The sequence below is a fragment of the Uloborus diversus genome, chromosome 8 (genome assembly GCF_026930045.1).
Source record: "Uloborus diversus isolate 005 chromosome 8, Udiv.v.3.1, whole genome shotgun sequence".
Lineage (NCBI taxonomy): Eukaryota > Metazoa > Arthropoda > Arachnida > Araneae > Uloboridae > Uloborus > Uloborus diversus.
In genome coordinates, this window is record NC_072738.1 from 145058924 (window position 1) to 145080721 (window position 21798).

At 35.3% G+C, this 21798-nt stretch overlaps 1 protein-coding gene across 1 annotated transcript in view; it reads right to left on the bottom strand.

Annotated features, from left to right (window-relative positions):
• The window catches only part of LOC129228658 (laminin subunit gamma-1-like), a gene marked incomplete at its 5' end in the record, with an annotated part of 101959 nt that overhangs the window by 6742 nt on the left and 73419 nt on the right, over positions 1-21798 (bottom strand). The window contains 7 exons of the mRNA XM_054863342.1: positions 6764-6863; positions 9587-9745; positions 13088-13287; positions 15123-15237; positions 17116-17238; positions 19489-19666; positions 21175-21312. Coding sequence (XP_054719317.1) covers positions 6764-6863; positions 9587-9745; positions 13088-13287; positions 15123-15237; positions 17116-17238; positions 19489-19666; positions 21175-21312 — 1013 coding nt within the window. The remainder of the gene's footprint in view (positions 1-6763; positions 6864-9586; positions 9746-13087; positions 13288-15122; positions 15238-17115; positions 17239-19488; positions 19667-21174; positions 21313-21798) is intronic.

Consider the following 21798-nt stretch of genomic DNA (forward strand, 5'->3'; position numbering starts at 1 on the left):
CAAAAGAAACAAGAGCAGAAGTGCTGGAAATGCGGTAGTGAAGGACACCTGCGAAGGAGTTGTCCGGCTCGCCAAGCTACGCGAGGGAAGGAAATCACCACCACTAAAGCTCTGCAGATTTCCTCTTCTAGTAGTGGCAGTGATGGACTTTTCATTTACGCACATGTAAATGGGAACCCCTGCAGACTGATTGTTGACACTGGAGCCAATGTGACAATCATTAGGACAGATGTGGCTCGTGAATTTGGATTGAAACTGCTGTGGACATCGCCATGCGTAAGTCTCCAGACTGTGACAGGTGACAAAATTGAGATTGACGGTAAAGTGGACTTGAAAATAGTGTTTGGGAATGCCACCTACCATCATACGGCATTCGTCGCTAATATCACGGACCCCTTCATTCTCGGATTGGACTTTTTGAAGAAATATGACTTCACTCTCGACTTCAAGACTAATGAGCTGCATTCGATGAGAGAAGACATAGCCGTTTTCCCTGCAGAGAGTGATGTAAAATCCGCTCATCAAATAATAGCTCAAACAGATTTATCGATTCCCTCAAGGTCAGAATCATTAATACCTGGCTCCCTTGAAGAAAGCAATAGTTTTCGATTTGGACTCATTGAATACCCTAACCTAAACAATAACCTAAAAGGAGTGCTGGTAGCATCTACGCTTGTGGACCTTTCTATGGATGTAATTCCTGTGAGAGGCGCCAACGTGAGTGAAAGGCCCAGGATTATCCGAAAAGGTGATGTGTTGGCAACTTGTACTCCAGTAAACTGCATCATTAGAAGAATCAATTCCCCTGAGACTGTGTCTTCTGAGTCCTTGACGTCGAAGTTAATTGGGAGTGCGCCATTATCGAAAGATCAAAGAACTGCTGCGGAACAATTGGTGGACGACTTCAAGCATCTGTTTTCATCTACATCGGAGGATGTGGGTCGGACGAATTTGACGCAGCATAGGATCTATACTGGAGAACACCCCCCTATTAAACAGCATCCAAGACGACTACCGTTCGCCAAGAAGGAAGAGGTTGAGACCCTCCTGAAAGAGATGAAGGAGAATGATGTAATCGAACCGTTATCCAGTCCCTGGGCCTCTCTCATCGTCTTGGTCCGAAAGAAAGATGGCTCCACCAGATTTTGTGTCGATTACCGACGACTGAATGAAATCACCAAGAAAGACAGTTACCCTCTTCCACGGATAGACGACACCTTGGACACTCTTTCCGGACACAAGTGGTTTTCGACCCTGGACTTGAAGAGCGGCTACTGGCAGGTTGAGATACACCCTGATGACCGAGAGAAGACAGCGTTTACAACTGGACAAGGCTTATGGCAGTTCAAAGTGATGCCCTTCGGCCTCTGCAATGCACCAGCTACGTTCGAGCGTCTTATGGAGACAGTGTTAAGAGGACTCTCTTACGAATCCTGTCTGGTCTACTTAGACGATATCATCATCGTGGGACGCAGCTTCGAAGAACATCTGGCAAATCTTAGGAAGGTGCTGCAAAAGCTTAAGGAAGCCAATCTGAAGTTAAGCCCGTCCAAATGTAATTTGTTCTGCCGGGAAGTGAACTACCTTGGTCACATCATCTCTTCTGAGGGTGTGCAAACCGATCCAGAGAAGGTATCTGCGGTCAAGAGTTGGAGTCGTCCCGAAAACATCCATCAGCTGCGAAGTTTCCTGGGGCTCTGCACGTACTACAGGAAGTTTGTGAAGGGTTTTTCCAACATTGCACGACCTTTGCATAAGCTGACGGAGAGCAAGCAAAAGTTTGAATGGTCCAAAGAATGCGAAGATGCATTTCTACGACTGAATGAGGCTTTAACATCAACGCCTATCCTCGCCTATCCTCAGCCTGAAAAATCCTTCATCCTAGACACTGATGCGAGCCACGAGGGCATCGGAGCTGTTTTATCCCAAGAAATTGACGGAAATGAACATGTCATCGCTTACTGGAGCAAATGCTTAACAAAGTCGGAGCGAAATTACTGCGTCACCAGAAAGGAGTTACTGGCCATAGTGAAAGCTGTAGAACACTTCCATCATTACCTCTACGGCCGAAAATTTCTGCTTCGGACAGATCATGCCTCATTAACTTGGCTTTTGAACTTCAAAAATCCGGAAGGCCAGATAGCCAGATGGATACAGCGGCTCCAGGAATATGACATGGAGATCAAGCATCGAAAAGGGTTATCTCACGGTAATGCTGACGCTTTATCAAGAAGACCCTGTCCTGAGAACTGCCACTATTGTTCCCGAATCGAGAAACAGTATGGAACGACTAGCCCTACCGCCTATCAGGTGACAGTGACTCCAATATCATCAGAACCTGATCCATGGAGTGACGACCAAGTTCGAAAAGATCAACTTGAAGACCCCGACATAAAACCAATTTTGGAGTTCATGGAAAGCGACAGTCGGCGACCTAGCTGGCAGGACGTTTCCATCTTCAGTCCTGCAACAAAAAGATACTGGGCTTTATGGAACTCGCTCCATTTGCGGAACGGCGTGCTACACCGAAAATGGGAATCTGACGACGGCAAGACATCTAGGTGGCAGTTACTACTTCCCCGATCAAGAATTTCAGATGTTCTGAAAGAAATACATAGTAGTGCGACTGGAGGACATTTTGGTGTCTTGAAAACCCTCAATAAAGTTCGGGAGCGCTTCTTCTGGAGTAAGGCGAAGGATGACGTGGAGAAGTGGTGCCATTCTTGTGACGCCTGTGCTGCTCGTAAAGGACCGAAGAAGAGAAGCAGAGGGAAGCTACATCTGTACAACGTTGGAGCTCCTTTCGAACGAATTGGGATCGACATCCTGGGTCCTCTACCAAGAACTGCTGATGGGAACAAATACATTCTTGTTTCCATCGACTACTTCACCAAATGGCCGGAAGCCATCTGTTAGTTAGGAAGGATCTGTTAGTTATTAATTAATGTGTATATTTGTAAACTTGTGATAGAAGTTTGGCACCCTTTCTGGGGATTGTACTGCCCGGGACGTGCAGTCCTTAGGAAGGGGGCAATGTTACAAATTCTGTAAATAGTAATTATTGTAGGAACGTAACCTGTAAATAGTTTCCCGTAATGAATATACAACCCCTTTTTCATTCGGCTAAATTATACGACCCCTATTTTCTTTCTTTTCATTGATAACGGTCTACTACTTTACAGAAGCGTGTGGAATATTTGAGAAATTTCTTTTCGGTGTATTTAAGCCGTTAGCGATGGATAAACAGTTAGTTTCGATTGAGATTTCGAACTGAGTGCATTTTTGCTCTGTTTATTGCGAGGCATTTCACTGTGTTGTTTTCGTATTTGGAAGTAAATACGTGTGTAAACGTTGAGTTTACGGTGTTGTGTGATAATTGCTTAATTGCTGATGAATAATTTAGCAGTTGTTGAAGATCTTTCCTGTACATAGTGTAAATAAATTTCCTGTGTTTTTTATCAAGAACTGTGTCTTCATTTCAAGAAAGTGGAAGTAGCACCGAATCCGTTACAATATATATATATATATATATATATATGTATATATATATATATACATATATATATATATATATATATATATATATATATATATATATATATATATATATATATATGTATATATATATATAATATATATATATATATATATATATATATATAAAAGAAGTAACCCCCCCCCCCCGAAAGTCGGGTCTAGCTACGCCACTGCAGTGGATCCTCTCTATAAGGGACACTTAGGGGACCGGAAAACTTGTCCCTTAAATAGAGGTGTCTTTTCTTCGGAGGTTAGATGAATTCATGCATGCTGTGTAAGTTCAGTATAATTTCATAATAAAAGCAAATTAATAACATTTAAAATTGATTATTGAAAATGTTTCATCTATGTTTACTTAATAAAATTCAGAACTATTCAAACAGGAAAAAAATTTAAATATTAAAACTGTATAAAAGATTCTGTAGTATCAGTTTTGGAACTGATTTTCATTAATAATAATATTGAACTAATGTGTTACATGGATTTGTTGAATGTCATTTAATTTACAATGCAAAAACAGTGCAACAGTGTGATCATATTTCAAGTTTTCTATACAAAACTTGCCTATGGGCGCCAAATATCATCGGGGTGAGCCCATAAGAAAAATGTATAGATGAGGGGGTAAAGCATGAATGTAGGTCCCAGCAAGGATTTTAGGATACTTATTTGTCTTTTTTGCATGTTAATGTCAAGACAAACTTTTTTTGTTAATTTTTGAACAAAAAGGGGACCTTAAATTCCAATATACTGGTTGATTCTAAAGAAATTATGCATTTCTTTTTTTTTTTGGAATTTTTCTCTGTGACTGTCCCTTAAATAGAGTGTCCCTTAATGAGAGGCAAATACATGGAGGTCCCTATTCAAAGGGACTGGGATCTGAAAAAATGTCCCTTAAATAGAGGTGTCCCTTATTCAGAGGTGTCCCTTAAAGGAGGTAGTACTGTAAATGAGGCAGTGAGAAGCAAAGGGATGTAAGTGGCAAAATTAAAAATTTGGAGAAAACCAGTACAAGTGGTAGGTGAACCTCTGCTCTGTCTTGGGGCAAGAGATGGTACTAGTAGCCCTGGTAGTTGCTGCTATACAGCATGATTTAGAAAACAATTCCAATGAAAGCCTACCTAGGATCTTATCTTTAAACACGTTTTACTCAAAACTTGAAAATGTCCACTTACATCCCTTTGCTTCTCACTGCCTTCAGATGATTCATTCAATCCATGTAACATTTGGAATGCCGGCCTCCTTGTCTAGTGGTCAGAGCAGTCTGACTGCGATGGCGAGGTTCCGGGTTCGAATCCTGGCTCGAGGATGAATGTACTTTCTCTCTCCTGTCCTTGTCATTTTTTTTTGTGTGAATGTGGTTATGCTGTGAATTGTTGCCCATCCAATAAACAGGTCCTCGTGGCATGTGTGTACTGTGGAAGCTGGACTTCACACCACATTACGGTACAGTTGGAAAAGTGAAGCAGCGCACCCCAAATTGTTGGACTGGCTGGCACACAACAACAATAACAACAACAACAGCACTATTCATTCTTTGTAAAACAAGGAAAAATTAGCTCAGCCTAATACGTTTTTTTAACTTCCAGACGCAAATGGAATATAATCTCTTCCAAATCACTTGACCGCACTATTTCTAATGTAAAATATCGACTTGGAAAATATTACGTAAGAATGGGTTTGACACCCCCCCCCCCCCCGCCACACACTAAGGGTATGTAGAATATGTAGAATTTTACAACCCCGGACCTATAGTACTGGGGCCCGGAGCTATGGGGGGCCCGTTAGGTCATGAAACTGTTTTTCCAATAATTCGACCCATCTCCTTGCACCATCCTGGATTACTGAAAGCGCTCGATCATTTGTGTACATTCAGTGAAGATCTATAGATCAGCAAATGGACAAGGCAGACTAAATTCTTTAGCTATTCTTGGCATTGAGCATGAACTCGCAGCACGAGTGGATTTAAACTCTGTCATCAGTTTGCGACAAAGAAGTTACGTAGGGTGAAAATATGCTAGTGAAGGTTACAGACAAAAGAAAAACTAAATGCCCATTTTGTAATCCAGACAGGTATACCTGTATTTATTGGAGTAATGGAAACATACATAAATTAATCCCTAGAAACTCAATAAATCCTCCTGAACTGCTTTAATTTTCGCGTACGTAACTTTTAATTTCGAAATTCGGAATTTTTTCCTTGGTCCATCGATTTTACCTTACTGAAAATTCAAAGTATATCATGTTACCTTACATATTTCAGACAGGACAAATTATACAATTTTTACTGTATAAAGATACTGTATTTAAAAATACATTTTTATGCAAACTTCAAATTAAAGTTTTTAAATTGACATTAAAGTTTAAAAATAAAAAAGCAACTAGAGAATGCAACATCACATGTGAATGCAATTGAAGTGTGTAAATGAAGCGACTATATAATAAATGCAATGGGGGGGGGGGGGGCATGGTCATGGGGGGCCCGGAATTAAAATTGGTACCAGGCCCCATTGCTGGTAACAGCGGCCCTGGAGAAAAGACAAACGGTCTAATCTTGTGCAAATGGCTTCCTAATTCACTGTATTCTTATTTATTTTACATGACCTGAATCGCGCAAGAGGTTCATTCAAGCAACGTAAAATAACCAACATACAGGCAGGCAGCGAGAAGGAGCATGCAAGCTTAGTAAAATAAACAACCTTCAGTCGCGTACGGTCTCTATCAGTGAATCCTAATGTAAATATTGAGATTCAATGCCTTGGAGTTAAGAAAAAAAAAAATCAGATAATCCACACCTCATAAACTTTGACTTTTTTAACAGATAATCCACGGATTATAAGCAGGAAAATAACGGTATATAAGCATCCAGTACACATTGAGGACTGCATAATTTTTTGCATTTTATTGTTCTTTTAAGTTAGTAAAATTACTACATAAATTTAGAATGATACTGTTTTAAAAAGGGGGTAATTTTGTACAATGATTGATGTACAATTAATTTGCAAAGCTCAAGGATTTAAAATCATCAAAACTTGTGATCCTAAATAACCCAGATTTGAAGAGACTGAATTTCTGCGAAAATAAAATTTTAATTTTATAGCTTTATTATATTTATTAATTTTATAGCCTATAATTGCTTACAATTTGATCTCTGCCTGTCTACTGTCATGCAACATACATATAAATCATAAAAGAAAACCATTATATAAATATTCAAATAAAATTTTACCTAAAGCTCTTAAGATATCTTCTACAGTATCTAATGCATTTTTAACTTTCACTGAAGCATCAGTTGCACTAATCTTTGCTTGGTTTGCTTGTTCTAAAGCCTAAACAATTATTTAAAAAATTATATTGAAAAGCAGAACATAGGTGTAAACAAATGGTATTAATTTTAAAGAGCACAAATTTCAAAGAGTGTGATAAAATCAGTACTGAGACACAGTTGCTTTTATATATGTTACAAGTGCATATAGTTATGTGCAGACACACTTTTTAAACAGCCGAGTGGGCACATTCCAGAATTGATTGCGAGTTCATTAAAAAATACCTGTATGTTTGCCTATCCAGCAATATTTTAACTATGTTCTTAAACGTATATTTGATAGTCAAAGAATAAATGGCTCTAAAAACTAAGGTACAAGGGAATAAGTAATACAAATCATTTTCAATTTGATACACATATTATTCTATTTTGTGGTTTATCAAAAATAATATTTGTTATTAAAAAATTATAATATTTTTAAATTAACATTTTAAATATAAATTGAGATTTACTGATGTCCCGTGTAGTACATTTAGTTAATATTAGGCTTGTTTTAATTTTAATGTTTACAACAATTTGTCAAGTGCAAACAGGGCAAAGTAGAATAGCTCATTTTATTTTATTTACTTATTTATTCATTTATTCAATCAATTATGTATCACGTAACTCATTTGCATTCCTTCCTTTATTATTTCACTTATTTATTTATTCAATCACTTACTTTGCTATTCACTAATTTTTTGTTTCTCATATACTGAATAAGTAATTTATTTGTTTGTTAATTGTTTCATTATTTATTCATTCGTTTGATGACAAATAGTTTTTAAAAACTCAAATAAAAAATACTTCATTAGAGAAAAAAAAATTATTTTTCACTTTGTCCTATTCAAAGTGAAAATTTTCCACTTTTTTTCTTTTTTTTGAAAGTTCAAATTTTTTTGCCAATGGTGAAAAATAATATTTGAATGAAATTCTTATTATAAAATACACTGTTCTTTTTTTTTAAAAAAAAGTAAGTTTTCTTAACTATTTCAGCTTGACTCACATTCCCCTACCTCATTTCAAAAATTAATGTAAATATTATTTTGTAGTTAAAAGAATTAGCTTCAATAAACATAAAAAAAACACATTCCATTCACATTTTACCAGGGGTGGATACAGAAAACCAAATTAGGTGGGGTCATGCTGAAGAATGACTCCCCCCCCCCCCCCCCCCGAACGAGCCTACGGTTTTGGGTAAGAAAAATTTCTGAAACTGCTTGGATGCAATAAAAAGCACCAAATCCGCGAGGAATAAGGCACCTGATTGGGGATAAACATTGCGAATTAATTTCATAACCAATGAAATAAAATAGTAGTTCAAATATTTACTTTAAAAAATTATTAATGAATTGAAAAGGTATTGTAATCGTTTACATTTTATGTATAAAGTGTTTGAACACAATATGGGCGGATACTGTTGTCGACGGTTTAGAAAATTGGGGGGGGGGGGGGGGAGATCATGATCCCCATGACCCTCCTTTTGTATTTGCTACTGCATTTTACATAGATTCAAATAATTAATCTTCATTGGGATATCTAGTTCATGCAAAATCCTTGCAGGATTGTCCATATAGGCAGTCATTTTATTGAGGTTTTATTCATATACATTGAAGCATCTTTTATACGTTTCTCTTTTATACGTTTTTGTCAATTCTACATTTTTAAATTGGTCCCTGCAGAGTCTAATACACACGAGCTGTTGTGTGCATCACATGACTTCCTTCTACTCCAATTTAGTGTCATTTTCTCATTATTGGCAGTTTTAATGTGATTCAATAGTTTACTCTCTATATATCACCAACAGTGGCCAAATTGAAACCAAATTAAAAAAATATAAAAAAATCCAAAATCCGCCAAATTTGTCTTCAAGTTGGCGACAAAACTTGGCGACCAAAAGACTGGCGATATATCGCCTAGTGTCCGCCAAATTATAACACCACTTAAGTTTACATCAAAATTAACAATGATTTCCCCCCAAAAGGTGCAAAAGACCCCCTTTGGAGCATCCGAATGCAACCAAAAAGGGAGGTGCACAACTAGACCCCACTAGGAGTCTAAGTACCAAATTTCAACTTTCTAGGACATTCTGTTCTTGAGTTATGTGACACACATACGCACATACATACATACATACAGACGTCACGAGAAAACTCGTTGTAATTAACTCTGGGATCGTCAAAATGGATATTTCACGTGTCTGTACGTTCCTAGGCATATATCCACGTGTGGTCGGGTTGAAAAATAAACTCGACATTCATTTGGGGGTGAGCAAAATGGAAATTAAGGCCGATTTTTGAGTGAAAATTTTTCATGAATACAATACTTCCTTTTTTGTAAAAGGAAGTAATTAACTTATATGGTTTATACGTTTTTGCCTTTGTACGCTTTTTTATACAGTCTCTTCAAAAACGTATAAACGGTGCTTCACTGTATCATAGAAAAGAATGTTTATATTGCATTGCCTTACATTAACCTTGTAACAACACTGATTGTGCATTATTCAAAACATGTGTAAAAACAACTCCTTCATCAACAACCTTTATCAGCATTTTGTAATCAAAGAATTAATTATTCTAATATTTTTTAAAAAATTAATTCACTAGTTTTGAGTTGGAAGTCTCTAGAAATTTCCAGCTATATACCATCAGGAGTTTCTTTCAAAACATCAGTGCAACATTTTTCTCAAATAACACTGATGATTGGATTTAGTTCTTACTACCAGATCTATGCGAATAACAAACTTACGTCTTTTGCCAAAGCTTCATCACTGGCAGCTTGATTTTCATACTCCCTGAGTACACCAGCAGTTTTTGCTACATCCACAGCCAATTCATCAGCTTGATCTCTTAACGCATTAGCCTGATTTTTTGCTTCTTCTGCTCCTTCTAAAGTTTCATTTGCATGCTAAGGAGAGAAAAAGTAAGAAAGACTTAAGAGAACTCATAAAATGTGACAATTCGATTTTTAATTCATGATTTTCATCAGAATCACCAAACTTAGGCTGTTGAGCAACTGCGCTATTTTAAAGAATCAGTGTGAGTTAACCCCCCCCCCCCCAGGGCCTGATTGCTGAATAGGCCAACTAGGCTGTGGCGTAGGACCCCCACTTCTAAGGGGCTCCCAAATTCCTAACACTGTTTCAGTCAATGGCAAAAATTGTGAGGCTAAACTACAAAAGGGCCCTGAAAAAACATTTGGCCAAGGGCCCCCCAGATAACTTAATCGGGCCCTGCCCCCCGTTCCCCCCCATCTAATAATTTAAATTCTCAATCAGATTTTTTTTTCTAGACAACACAAGTGGGCTACTATATAGACAGTTATCGTCTTTTCATATTCTTTTGTATCAATGCCAAAAAAAAATCTCTTTGTTCCTCTTTCCGAATCTACTCCCTATTCTAAGCACATTGTAGATTTTAGCAAATCGATTGCAAATGAATTCCGATGTCATAAAAAAGACAGATGTGAAGTGTGTATGAGTGTGGTGTGTTAACTATATGATCAGAAATACAAATGAATACAAAAGTGACGACCAGCAACAGGCTCTGGGCCCAGCTAGACTGGTCCTAGTCAATTTACAATCCCCAGTGAAGATCAATGGCCCTCTTAAAACTTATCTACTCCCTTGCTCATTACCACCTCTTCCGGTAAGCTGTTCCAAGGTTTCACTACCCTGCTGAAATAATAATTTTTCCTAATATCCATGTTAGCCTGAGATTTAAATAGCTTAAAACAATGACCCCTTGTCCTGTTTTCAGTGCTAAACTTCAGCCCCGTAACATCTTTCATTTTAATAAATTTAAACAACTGAATCATGTCCCCTCGGTCTCCTCTTCGTTCAAGACTGTACATTTTTAGCATTCTAAGCCTGGAGTCGTAGTCTAAATGAGAGTCTATTTATTAGCCTTGTAGCCCGCCTTTGAACCCTTTCCAATACATTAATTCCTTCATATACATTAATATCATGACTGCAAGCTACTAAAAGCTTTGTAACAGGCTACAAGTTGCTCGGAATTGATGGTTTGGCGACCTCTTATTAACATACTTTGTGCATACCAAGTGGTTTCAAACATTAACTACTAAACACACACCTTTTTGTTTTTAATAGACCAAATAAAGGATTGGATTTTACATGCATTTATTCATTACAATAAATACTTTTTTTTCTCTCTCTCCCTCACCCCCCTTTTTTTTCACTACTGGCTCCAAACAATTTTGAGTAAAAAATACATTCCTGTAAAATTGGACCTGAGGTAAAAACATTGTGTTTTTCTTTAGAAAAGTTTTTTCTTCTTTTTTTCATTTATGAACCAAACTGTCTTTTAAACTTGGTGTCATAATCCACATCTAAAAGCCCCTTTACTAGCCTAGTAGCCCTTCTTTGAACCCTTTCCAGGGCTGGATTTGGAAGTGTGGAGGTCCCGGGGCAATGAAGGAGTGGAGGCCCCTAATCAGGGTTCGAAAAGATCATATTTTCGAAAATATCCAATACTTTGATATATATCCGAATATTTTGATATATATGTACATATCCGATATTTTCGATTTAAAAAAATTCCATTCAAGTCATTTTGTCAAATAATTTTTAAATTTTTGAGCTCAAGAAGTGAGAAGTTGTAAGGATGACCTGCAAAGTTAACCTTTTTCGGATTTTTTTTACTTACTTTATTTCTCTTTAACTCATAGGTACAAATTACAAATTAAATGAATAAAAAAAAAATATATTGCCACTGAAATGCTCGATCAAATAAAAAAATGATAGTCAATGGATACTTGCAATCAGGGCTTTCTGATATATTGATAATATTATTTTTGTGCAAGTATTCTTCGTAGAAATACAAAAAAAAAAAAAAAAAAAACTTTCTGGGAGAAAATACGTTATATTTGCTAACCCATGACAGTTAGGATATTTTGTAAAAATTTAACTGTGGGGGCCCCTTTGTTGTGGAGGCCCTGGGGCAATAGCCCCGCCTTCCCTCCCCTAAATCCGGCCCTGACCCTTTCTAATATAGAAATATTTTTCTAGAGAAAAGGAGACCAAAACTGAACAGCACACTCCAAATAAGGTCTAACCAAACTTTTATATAAAGATAGAGGAACCTGCAAATTCACTATATGCATTTAAGATGAAACTATCACCTAACTAAATTATACAGGGTGTCCGAGAAGTCTTTGACACCTTTCAAAAATTTGGTAAAAAAAAAAAAAAATAAACGAGATAGAAAGTAAAATTAAATTACATTTATTACCTCAAATAGCAAAGTTTTTTTTTTAACGTATCAATACACTTTGATGTGGGCCTCTTTCGTCGCATCAAGAATATCCATCCTATAATCAATTTCTGACCAAGTTCGTTGTAGCATTGATTCTGTAACTTGTGAGATTGCAGCTGTAATGCGATGTTTAAGATCTGAAATGTTGTGCAGTTTAGTGGAATACACAGTGTCTTTGACGAATCCCCAAAGAAAGGAAAAGGGGGCCACTGGATGGGACCATCTCGTCCGATCCACCTGTTTGGGAATTCTCGATTTAAAAATTCCCGCACCCAATTTTGCATTGCAATTTTGTGGCCATTTTTGCATTAAAAAAGAAACTTTACTACATGAGGTGATAAATGTAATTTAATTTTACTTTCTATCTCGTTTATTTTTTTTTACCGAATTTTTGAAATGTGTCAAAGACTTCTCGGACACCTTGTATAATTACGCAAAAAAGAGAAAAAAAATTCCAGGGACCGCCTTAAGCATTCGAGCGCCAAATGAGATAAAATCGTAAATTCAGCGAAAAAATTAATCTAATTTGGAGAACTTACTGGCAAACAAAAAATTCTTTGAAATTTCCAGACGAAAAAAAAAATATATCTCCCTTATCCTCAAAAGATTGTCAAAAATTAAGTTATACTTCCTTCTCTGGTTAAATATTTCTACAGACAAAAACACATTAAAAGCAGTTAATCTATGGCTAAGACTTTTGAAATTTGTGTAACACTTAAAATTTGGCTAACTTACAGGCTAACAATTCAAAATCCTTAGGGTGGCCCCTGAAGTCTATGCCTTTAATATAACTTGAAAGAACTATCTCTAAAACTTTTTTGCGCATGCTTTTAAGAAACACACAGCATGAAAATTTCTTGTTGCACTGGGGGGTGGAAGCAAGTGATTTTACACATTTTTACTTAAACCAGTACCAAAAACTTGAATATTTAAACCAGTCAAATGTGCAATCTTAATATAATTGATCAAATTATACCCTAGATGCTTCTTCAGCGGTTTCTTCAGCTCTTTGAGCTTCATCTCTTGATTCAATAGCATCTAACTTAGCTCCACTAAGAGCTTCTTCTGCGGAGCGTGTTTTGTCTTCTGCATCAATAATGATTTGCTTGATGTCTGGAATTTTTGTCAACGCTTCATCAGCTTTTCCCTTACTCTCCTTTATCAGTTCATCAAACCCTAAATGAGAGCATATATTGTAAAGTCGTTACTAAATACAGTGAAACCTGTGTATTACGATACTGTCTATAACGATATATTTTTTTTGGCCCCAGCAAAATGTCAGCATGAATAATCAAACTGTCTATAACGATAACCTGTCTATTACGATATTTTTTTAAGGTCCCAACAGTATCGTTGTAGACAGGTTTTACTGTATAAAGATAACCCGTCTATAACCATTTTTTTTTTGGCCCCAGCAAAATGTCAGCATGAATAATCAAACTGTCTATAACGATAACATGTCTATTATATTTTTTTAGGTCCCAACAGCATCGTTGCAGACAGGTTTTACTGCATAACGATAACCTGTCTATAACAATATTTTTTTTTTGACCTCAGCAAAATGTCAGCATGAGTAATCAAACTGTCTATAACGATAACATGTCTATTATGATATTTTTTTTAGGTCCCAGCAGTATGGTTGCAGACAGGTTTTACTGTATAACGATAACCTGTCTATAACAATATTTTTTTTTTTGGCCTCAGCAAAATGTCAGCATGAATAATCCAACTGTCTATAAAGATAACATGTCTATTACGATATTTTTTTTAGGTCCCAACAGTATCGTTGTAGACAAGTTTTACTGTAGATCAAACAAATATTAAAAACAATTTATCTGAATAAAAAATCAATTGAAAATGGGCATCAAGAAATCTTGCGTTTAAGCAGTGAAGCCAACCGCAGAACAGATGTAGCTGGAAAACAATAATTTTGGTTGAATACATTGTGTAACAGTTGCCACAAAAATGTGGTAAGAGCTTTGAATGGGAGCTTGCTCTTAAATAAGTGAAAAATTCTATCTTTGCAACACATATTTGCTGTTGGAAATAAAATATCTTGAGAAAAAGCAACAAAAATAATGAATTGAAATACAATGAAGAAAACAACTGTTCGTTTCAAAATGCATAATTAATATAAATTAAAATGAATTCAAGCTTTAAATAGCTGAAAACACAGTAAATATCAATACATTAGGTAGAAACATCAGAGATTAACAAGATATATTGGAAGATGGAATAAATCTCGCTATTTTTCGGTTTCAAAAAACGAAAACAGTTATTAATAAAATTAAAAATGCAGTTTTGTGCAGATATATAAAAATTAGGTATTGATTGCTCGAATCAAAGTAAAGTGATTACAAAGGGAAAAAATTGTAAACAACTTTATTTTTTGTAGAAATGGTTGATAATATGTAGAATCTCCATTTTCACAATAAACTTTAAAATTACTTTTTTTTTTTGGCAAGGACTAAAATGGTAAAAGCAAAATATCTTAACAAATCAAATAAATTAATTCATTTATTTATTTTCATTTGTCTGGCAAAAATTGAGTAATGAAATAAGTCCGCCGGGACTTTCTTTTTAAAAAAATATTATCCAACTTCAAGTAGCTTTCTTAGTAAAGTATTATATAGGGATCATTTTAACTTTCCTTAAATATAATTACTATTATTACTACATTTTTAAATTAGAAAATTTTATTTTTGGGGGATTTTTTTGTCGTAACTCAATTGCATAGTTTGTTTGAACTATTTATGTTAATTAACATATAGTAGGAGGGGGGGGGGGGGACCTTGAATTTAAGATATTTCTTTATGATAACTTATTTGCATCCAATTCATGCATGTTTAACTTTGTTTTCAAAAATTGCTCTAATTATTAAAAAACTACATCAGAAACTAAGACAACTGAAACTAAGATAACTGTTGTTAGAAAACAGACTTTGACACACAAGGAAGTAGGCAAGCTTAGCTCTGTGCGAAATTCTTGCTAAATTTTGAATTAAGATTCACCTTTCAATGTTGCAAGAGTTTGTTTTGCATCTTCTAGTGTTTTCTCACCAGCAGCAACAGCATCCCTTGCTTTACTGAGAGCAACATCAACATTAGCAAGCATTTCATCAGTCATCTGAAAAATAAAAATTAAACTGAATGTCTATTTTTCCTAATGAAATAATTTATATAAACAAACATCTTTTTTAACACCACCACAGACTCTTGTACGGGAGGTTCATTGAACTGAAAACATATTGCATGCAACTCTATACCTTTTTAACTCATTCAGGATCTGCACCTATTAAATAATCATTTTTAAACCCCACCAGGGGTCATTTTTTTCTTTTCAGGCGACAATCCAAGAATGAGTTATTAATTGAAATGACTTTTAGAAATTTATTTTTTCTCATTACCAACTTTTTACTTTCCTTTTTATTCTGACAAGTTGTTAAGAAGCTTTTTTAAACCAATATAATGGTTTTTTTTAAGGTTGTGCTAACTGAAAATGCATTCACAATTTGAATTATACAATATCACTATAAGGAGCATAGATGCATTGTAGGAGTGGGACAGAACCAAAAAAAAAACATGTGTGACCCTGAACAAAAAATACTGTAATAGTGCCTTAGAGCGAGCAGAAAACAAACACTTAACCCCCAATTTGTTGAGAACAGATGGATTCAGTAAAGAGTTTTACACAGACTCTCATATAAGTATTGGGAATTTTAAATTAACTCTACCAGAATCTCACTAAATATCACTAAACTGACAGGATTTCTCATCACATTTTAGTATCATATTTTCCCCCCAATTAATGTCATTACTTCAGTTTGCAGTAAAACTAATACTGATTAGCCACAAAAAAAAAAAAAAAAAGAATCCCTTGTGGAATCCAAGTTTAAACAAAAAGAGAAGTGTACAAAAAAAAACTCTTTTACAGGAGACTTGTCTTCTTAGAATAGTATATAGACTCTTCATATGAGGCAGTGAGAAGCAAAGGGATGTAAGTGGACATTTTCAAGTTTTGAGTAAAGTTTTTGAGTTTAAAGTTACGGAGCTCGGTAGGCCTTTAATGAAAATGTTTTCTAAATCATGCTGTATAACAGAAATTACAAGTACTATCTCTTGCCCCAAGACAAAAGAGATGTTCACCTACAATGTGTACTGGTTATCTCCAAATTTTTAATTTTGCCACTTACATCCCTTTGCTTTTCACTGCCTCATATGCAATTTTGACCTTCTATAGTTGAAGAGAAAAATAAACTCTATACTCCTTCCCGCCTATCATTGCGATAGAGAGCACTGCAAGTGATGATTGAAATACGTAAGTGTATTATGATAAATTTAGTGGCAGCGTTTTAGATCGAAACACGTTAGAACACGAGCCCAAATTCTATGTAAGCGAGTCATTCGCTATGTCTAGAATAAATGTTTTGGCTTAATCACCAGCATAAATGTGTAGATAGACTTCAAAAAAATGTTAAGTTTTCTTAGAGTCGTATTAATTTGAAGTCTAGAGTGATTGATCTACCACTGAACCAAGGGTGCCCATATGCAAAATTTTAAGGGGGGCTCGCAGAATATTTTCCTCAAAATCGGGAAACCGATTTCAGTACAGATTAGAGATACTAAAATTTGACATTTTGAATAACTTATTCATTAATGGCTGGAAAAGAAATTTTTATACATTTTTGAAAAGAAAGAAGCACTAAAAGCAAGGAAGTTCTCATTTCTAAGGGGGGGGGGGCTTAAGCCCCCACTTGCCCCCCCCCTTTTATGGGCGCCCTTGCACTGAACAAAGAATCGAAACTTGAATTAGAAGACTTTTTGCGTACAACGGTAATTGCTTTTGAGTTATACAAAATACATGCACATGTAAGCACATGCAGGTTGCTTAAGAAAATTCTTTGCAATTAACGCCTGGATAGTCAAAATGGATGTTCTTATCAGAGCAGAACACTAACACTTTTGAATGTTGACCACAAACATTTCAAGGGAAAAAAATAGAAACCTGTTGTTGCTTTTCACCAGCTTTCAATAAATCTTGTGCATCTTCTGACTGTTTTTCTATTCTATCCAAAAGATCATGATGCTTGTCCATAATCTCTGCAGCACGCTCCTGTATTCCTTTAGCCTAAAAAAAAAAAAAAAAAAAAAGATTATAATGCATTGTTGAAACGTATTGAACTGTGCATACAATCCCACATATACATCCACATAAATGAGGTGCTCAGAGCTAAAGTGGATCAAGCCTTAACTTAAGTGGATTAAATTAAGCTCCAGTGGATTAAGTTAATCCACTGGAGCTCTGACTGTCTCATTTATGAATGCAACATTTCCTTTCCAAAATTTACATTACGTTTAGAGCTAAAGCAGATCAAGTTGAAATGGACTTGATCCACTTTCACTCTGATTGCCTCATATATCTACTCATAATTTGAATAATTTAGTCACTGGTTGAAAAATCAGCTGCTTATTCTAATCAAGAGTGAAAAAACTGAAAACAAATGAATACCCAAACATTAACAAAACCATCCTCTAATAAAATAAAAATCACTGCTCAATACAATCAAAATAAATCTTCATCTGAAATTTAATTGAAAATTTAATATCAGTTAAGTGTAAAAAATACTAAAATATGATTTTTCTTCTTTCTTTGCTTTAATCTTGAAAAACTCTTATATTTCTTAGACTTGAAATATTTTTGACTAGTACTCTGCATGTATTATTTCTAATGGCAAGCACTAAAGACAAAAAAAAAAAAGAAAAGAGCAGGGAAATAAAGCTTAAAAGTATAAGTGACCCATTCCGACCCTTGCATCTCAGTAGCACTCCCACAAGATAAAATTTTACTATATAACTGCTACAAACTGGGAAGAATCAAATACCAAACATGTCCAGCCTGCAGTGGTGCTCATTAGAGATGAGTTCGGGCTCATTTTTGAGAGCCCGGGCCCACCCGAGCCCGAAAATTTGTAACCGAGCCCGCCCGAGCCCGAGTGATATTGTCCCGGACCAAAATCCGAGCCCGAAGGAAACTTTCTTGTATCAAAAACTGAGCCTTCTACAGTCTGACATGATCTCTCTGTTAATGAAAAATGTTACGTCAAATGTTCTTCATTAACAGAAGTTTCTAAATTTTCTTAAAATGCTCCACTTCAAATGCATTACGACTGTATGACATACTGCAATAATAATCGCAAAAAAAAAAAAAAAAACCACTATAAATAAGCGTTAATTTATTTGTTTTTTTAGGGAGGGGGGGGGGAAATTTGACAATGATTGAACTGATTCAAAAGTTCCTTTCATTTTCTCACAGTAGGAAAATGTTTGTATGCAGATTGGCAATTGAATATCTGTGCTTGAGCCCGAGCCCAAAACCTATTTTCGGTTCTAGAGCCTGAGCCCGTCTGAGAGCCTGGGCTGTAGGGCCCGGGCTGAGCCCGTCTCATCTCTAGTGCTCATAGGCTGGTACGGGTCATAGTTTTCTAACCTCTGTTATACTCTAACAAAAAATAAACAAAATAAGTACAAAAGACGGACTTTAAGCCAAAGTACCATGAGAGTAATACTGAAAATTAAACACATACTGATTAACAGATCAGTAAACGCCAGGGATAGAAAATATCCTAATATTTTCGAAAATATCCGATATTTTCAATCAGCACAAACTAAAGTCTTCAAATTAGCAAATGCATCCTCAAATCACTCTTTATTATCTTATATTGTTATTACAGTATGTAGAGTTAAAATTAAGGATTCTTTCATTATTTATATCTAATATTTCATTTAACATTTTTATGAATTTTAACAGTGTTGATTTAGCATTAGCTGCTTTACTAATTTTTCTTCTGTTAGCTTCTTTAACACAGTTATGATCTATAAACAAAAAAGATGCATTAGTTGGTGCATGGTCATAAGACATTCCCTTTTTTCTGACCAACAATTAATATTTAATTAGGCACTTTTGGTATGAATTAAAATTGTTACATTACTAATAATTTTATGAATATGAAATAAAAAAGGAATATTATATAACTTTGTTATATTAATGATATATAAATACATCATAAAAAGATAGTACATAACTTTTTGGTTACTTTTAATAATAAATTAACAACATTACTATGATTAATATAATCTTTACACTGGAAATACCTTAGTTGAAAAAATAAATATAAAAAATATCAAAATATCATGATATTTTCAAAATAAATATCTGACATATATCGCAATATATATCATGATATATATCGGCGAACCCTGGTAACCGCAGTGAAAAAAAATGAATAAATATTTTTTTAACTTGATATGTATACATAATATCAAGTGATGCAACATTACTACTGACATTACGAGTAACCATAAGTGCTTTTTTTGTTACCTCTTCTATTATATCAGCAGCAGTCTGTTTCATTTGCTCAGTATCAACATCAGGCACATTTACTGAGTTTGCTTCAGTGTAAAGGTCGAGAGCCGAGTCATATGCTTTGATGGCTTCTTCTTTGGCATCTTCAGCCAGCTTTTTTACATGTTCCAGCATATTGTCCACTTCCAGAAGCCTGTAAAAGATTGAAAAATGGGCACAAAAAAAAAAAAAAAAAAAAAAAAAAATGCATGAAAAATTATGTTTCTAATTCAGTATGTTTGAATTTTTGCAACATCATGCCAATGAAGCTTTAATTTGTAAATTACACAGCATTATAGCTTATAATATAGAGCAGCAGTCAGCACCCCCATTGACCGATTAGTTGATCTCAAACCCATTTTCAGTCAATCGTGGCAATATTTTGGATTTTGTTTTTAGTCAGAGGACCAATAGGAAACATTATTCTCTGGAACAATATTAAGTTTAACCATGGAGTCGGAGTTGAAGAATCTAAAATTCCCAGTCTCTCTCTCTCTTGTCATTTTTCTTCTGATTCCTGAACTTAAAATTTTGAAACTTTTAATACTCACTGGAATCTTTAGTCATTATTTTATCAATTTTGAAACAAGCAATATACTTGTCTGAAAATATTTTGATATGAGTTAGTAGTGTTTACATAACATCATTTTAGCAAATTAACAAAACTATTTAATAAATATAAAAGTTTGTTTGGATAAGAGTCAACCAACAATTTGTTGTTTTCAATGTCTCAACTTGACCGTGCATGTAACACAACTGTTTTAAGTCTCTAGTGTATACATCAACTCCCCCTCCCCCCTAAAGACCAGTTGATCTTTATGTTTACCAAACTTAGAAAGTCGATCTTCAGTCAATTTAGGTTGCTGACCGCTGATATAGAGACTACTGTATAAGCACTTATTTTCACGAAAATGAAGATATCTGTGATTTCCCTTGCTGAAAATTTAATACCGAAAGTTGAAGTATGAAGTAAAAAGGGGGAGGGGGGGGGGGCTCTTGAAACGAGAGCAAGCACTGAGACCGCAGGTCTATTGTACTGTCCCTGCTTAGACTGCTAAAGGAGCCTAATAACAGAAATAAATCTCAGCAGTTGCCTAACCGAAATTTTAGGCAGTTCCCAGGGATCTACATAGTGGTACCCCAAGGGCTCAAATCTATGCGCAGAGTAGAAGTCACATTCACGTAGCACATGAATTGAGCTCTCATCAGCCAGATGACATCCTCTACACGATGGATTGTCGGCAACACCCATCAGATTAAGATGCCTATTAAGAGAGCAGTGTCCAGTTAGCAACCCAACAGACTTTTTGATCTCATTCCTACTCAAATTAAGCAGCTGCTTAGACCTAAACCAGGGAGACTGCTGGTTGAGAGCCTTGTCCTGTCTTTGAGAATCAGACTGAAGCCACCGGCCATATGATTCATCCATAAGAAGGTTCTTTGCAGTAGTCCTTACTGCATTGTAGGGATACCGAAAGTTACTTTTTAGACCAAAAATTAATCATATAAAATATAAAGCTAAAATACTTTGCAAGACTTAAATTTTGCCGAATACAAAGGGCACGTGAAAATAAGTGTTTTTGCAGTATTTCATTTCAGAAGTTGTGTACGTATAGTGAAGTTACTGAAATGTCCAAAAACTAGGGAATAAATATAACTCACTTTCTCTCCAAGCGAGCAAGTTTATCTGCAGTCTCTCCAGGAGTCTCCAGAGCATGTCTAGCCTTTTCGTAGGCTTCTTTGGATACATTAAGTGCCTCAAGTGCCAGTTTTTCAATCTCTTCAGCTTGTTCTTCATGCCTGAAAAAAAAAAGTTTTATTAACAGTTCATGATTTACGAATTTATAAAATTAGAGTTAATCTTCATCAAATTTCAAAGAATATTTTGTAACTGTTCTTTTTTTTTTTTTTTTTTTGCATCTAAGCAGGGAGGCGGGAATCATAAAATGTTCATTAAGTTTTATTCTTTTCTTTATTCAACAAAGCCAATAAGATGCTTGGGTTTATCAAAAGATCTATTTCAAACAAATCTAAAGAAGTTCTTCTGCCCTTATATAGAAGTTTGGTAAGAACTCATTTGGAGTATGCTGTTCAGTTTCGGTTTCCTTATCTTAAGAAAGATATTAATGTATTGGAAAGGATTCAAATTACAAGGCTAATAAATGGACTTTCTCATTTAGACTATGACTCCAGGCTTAGAATGGTAAAAATGTACAGTCTTGAGCAAAGAAGAGACCGAGGGGACATGATTCAGTAGTTTAAATTTATTAAAATGAAAGATATTAC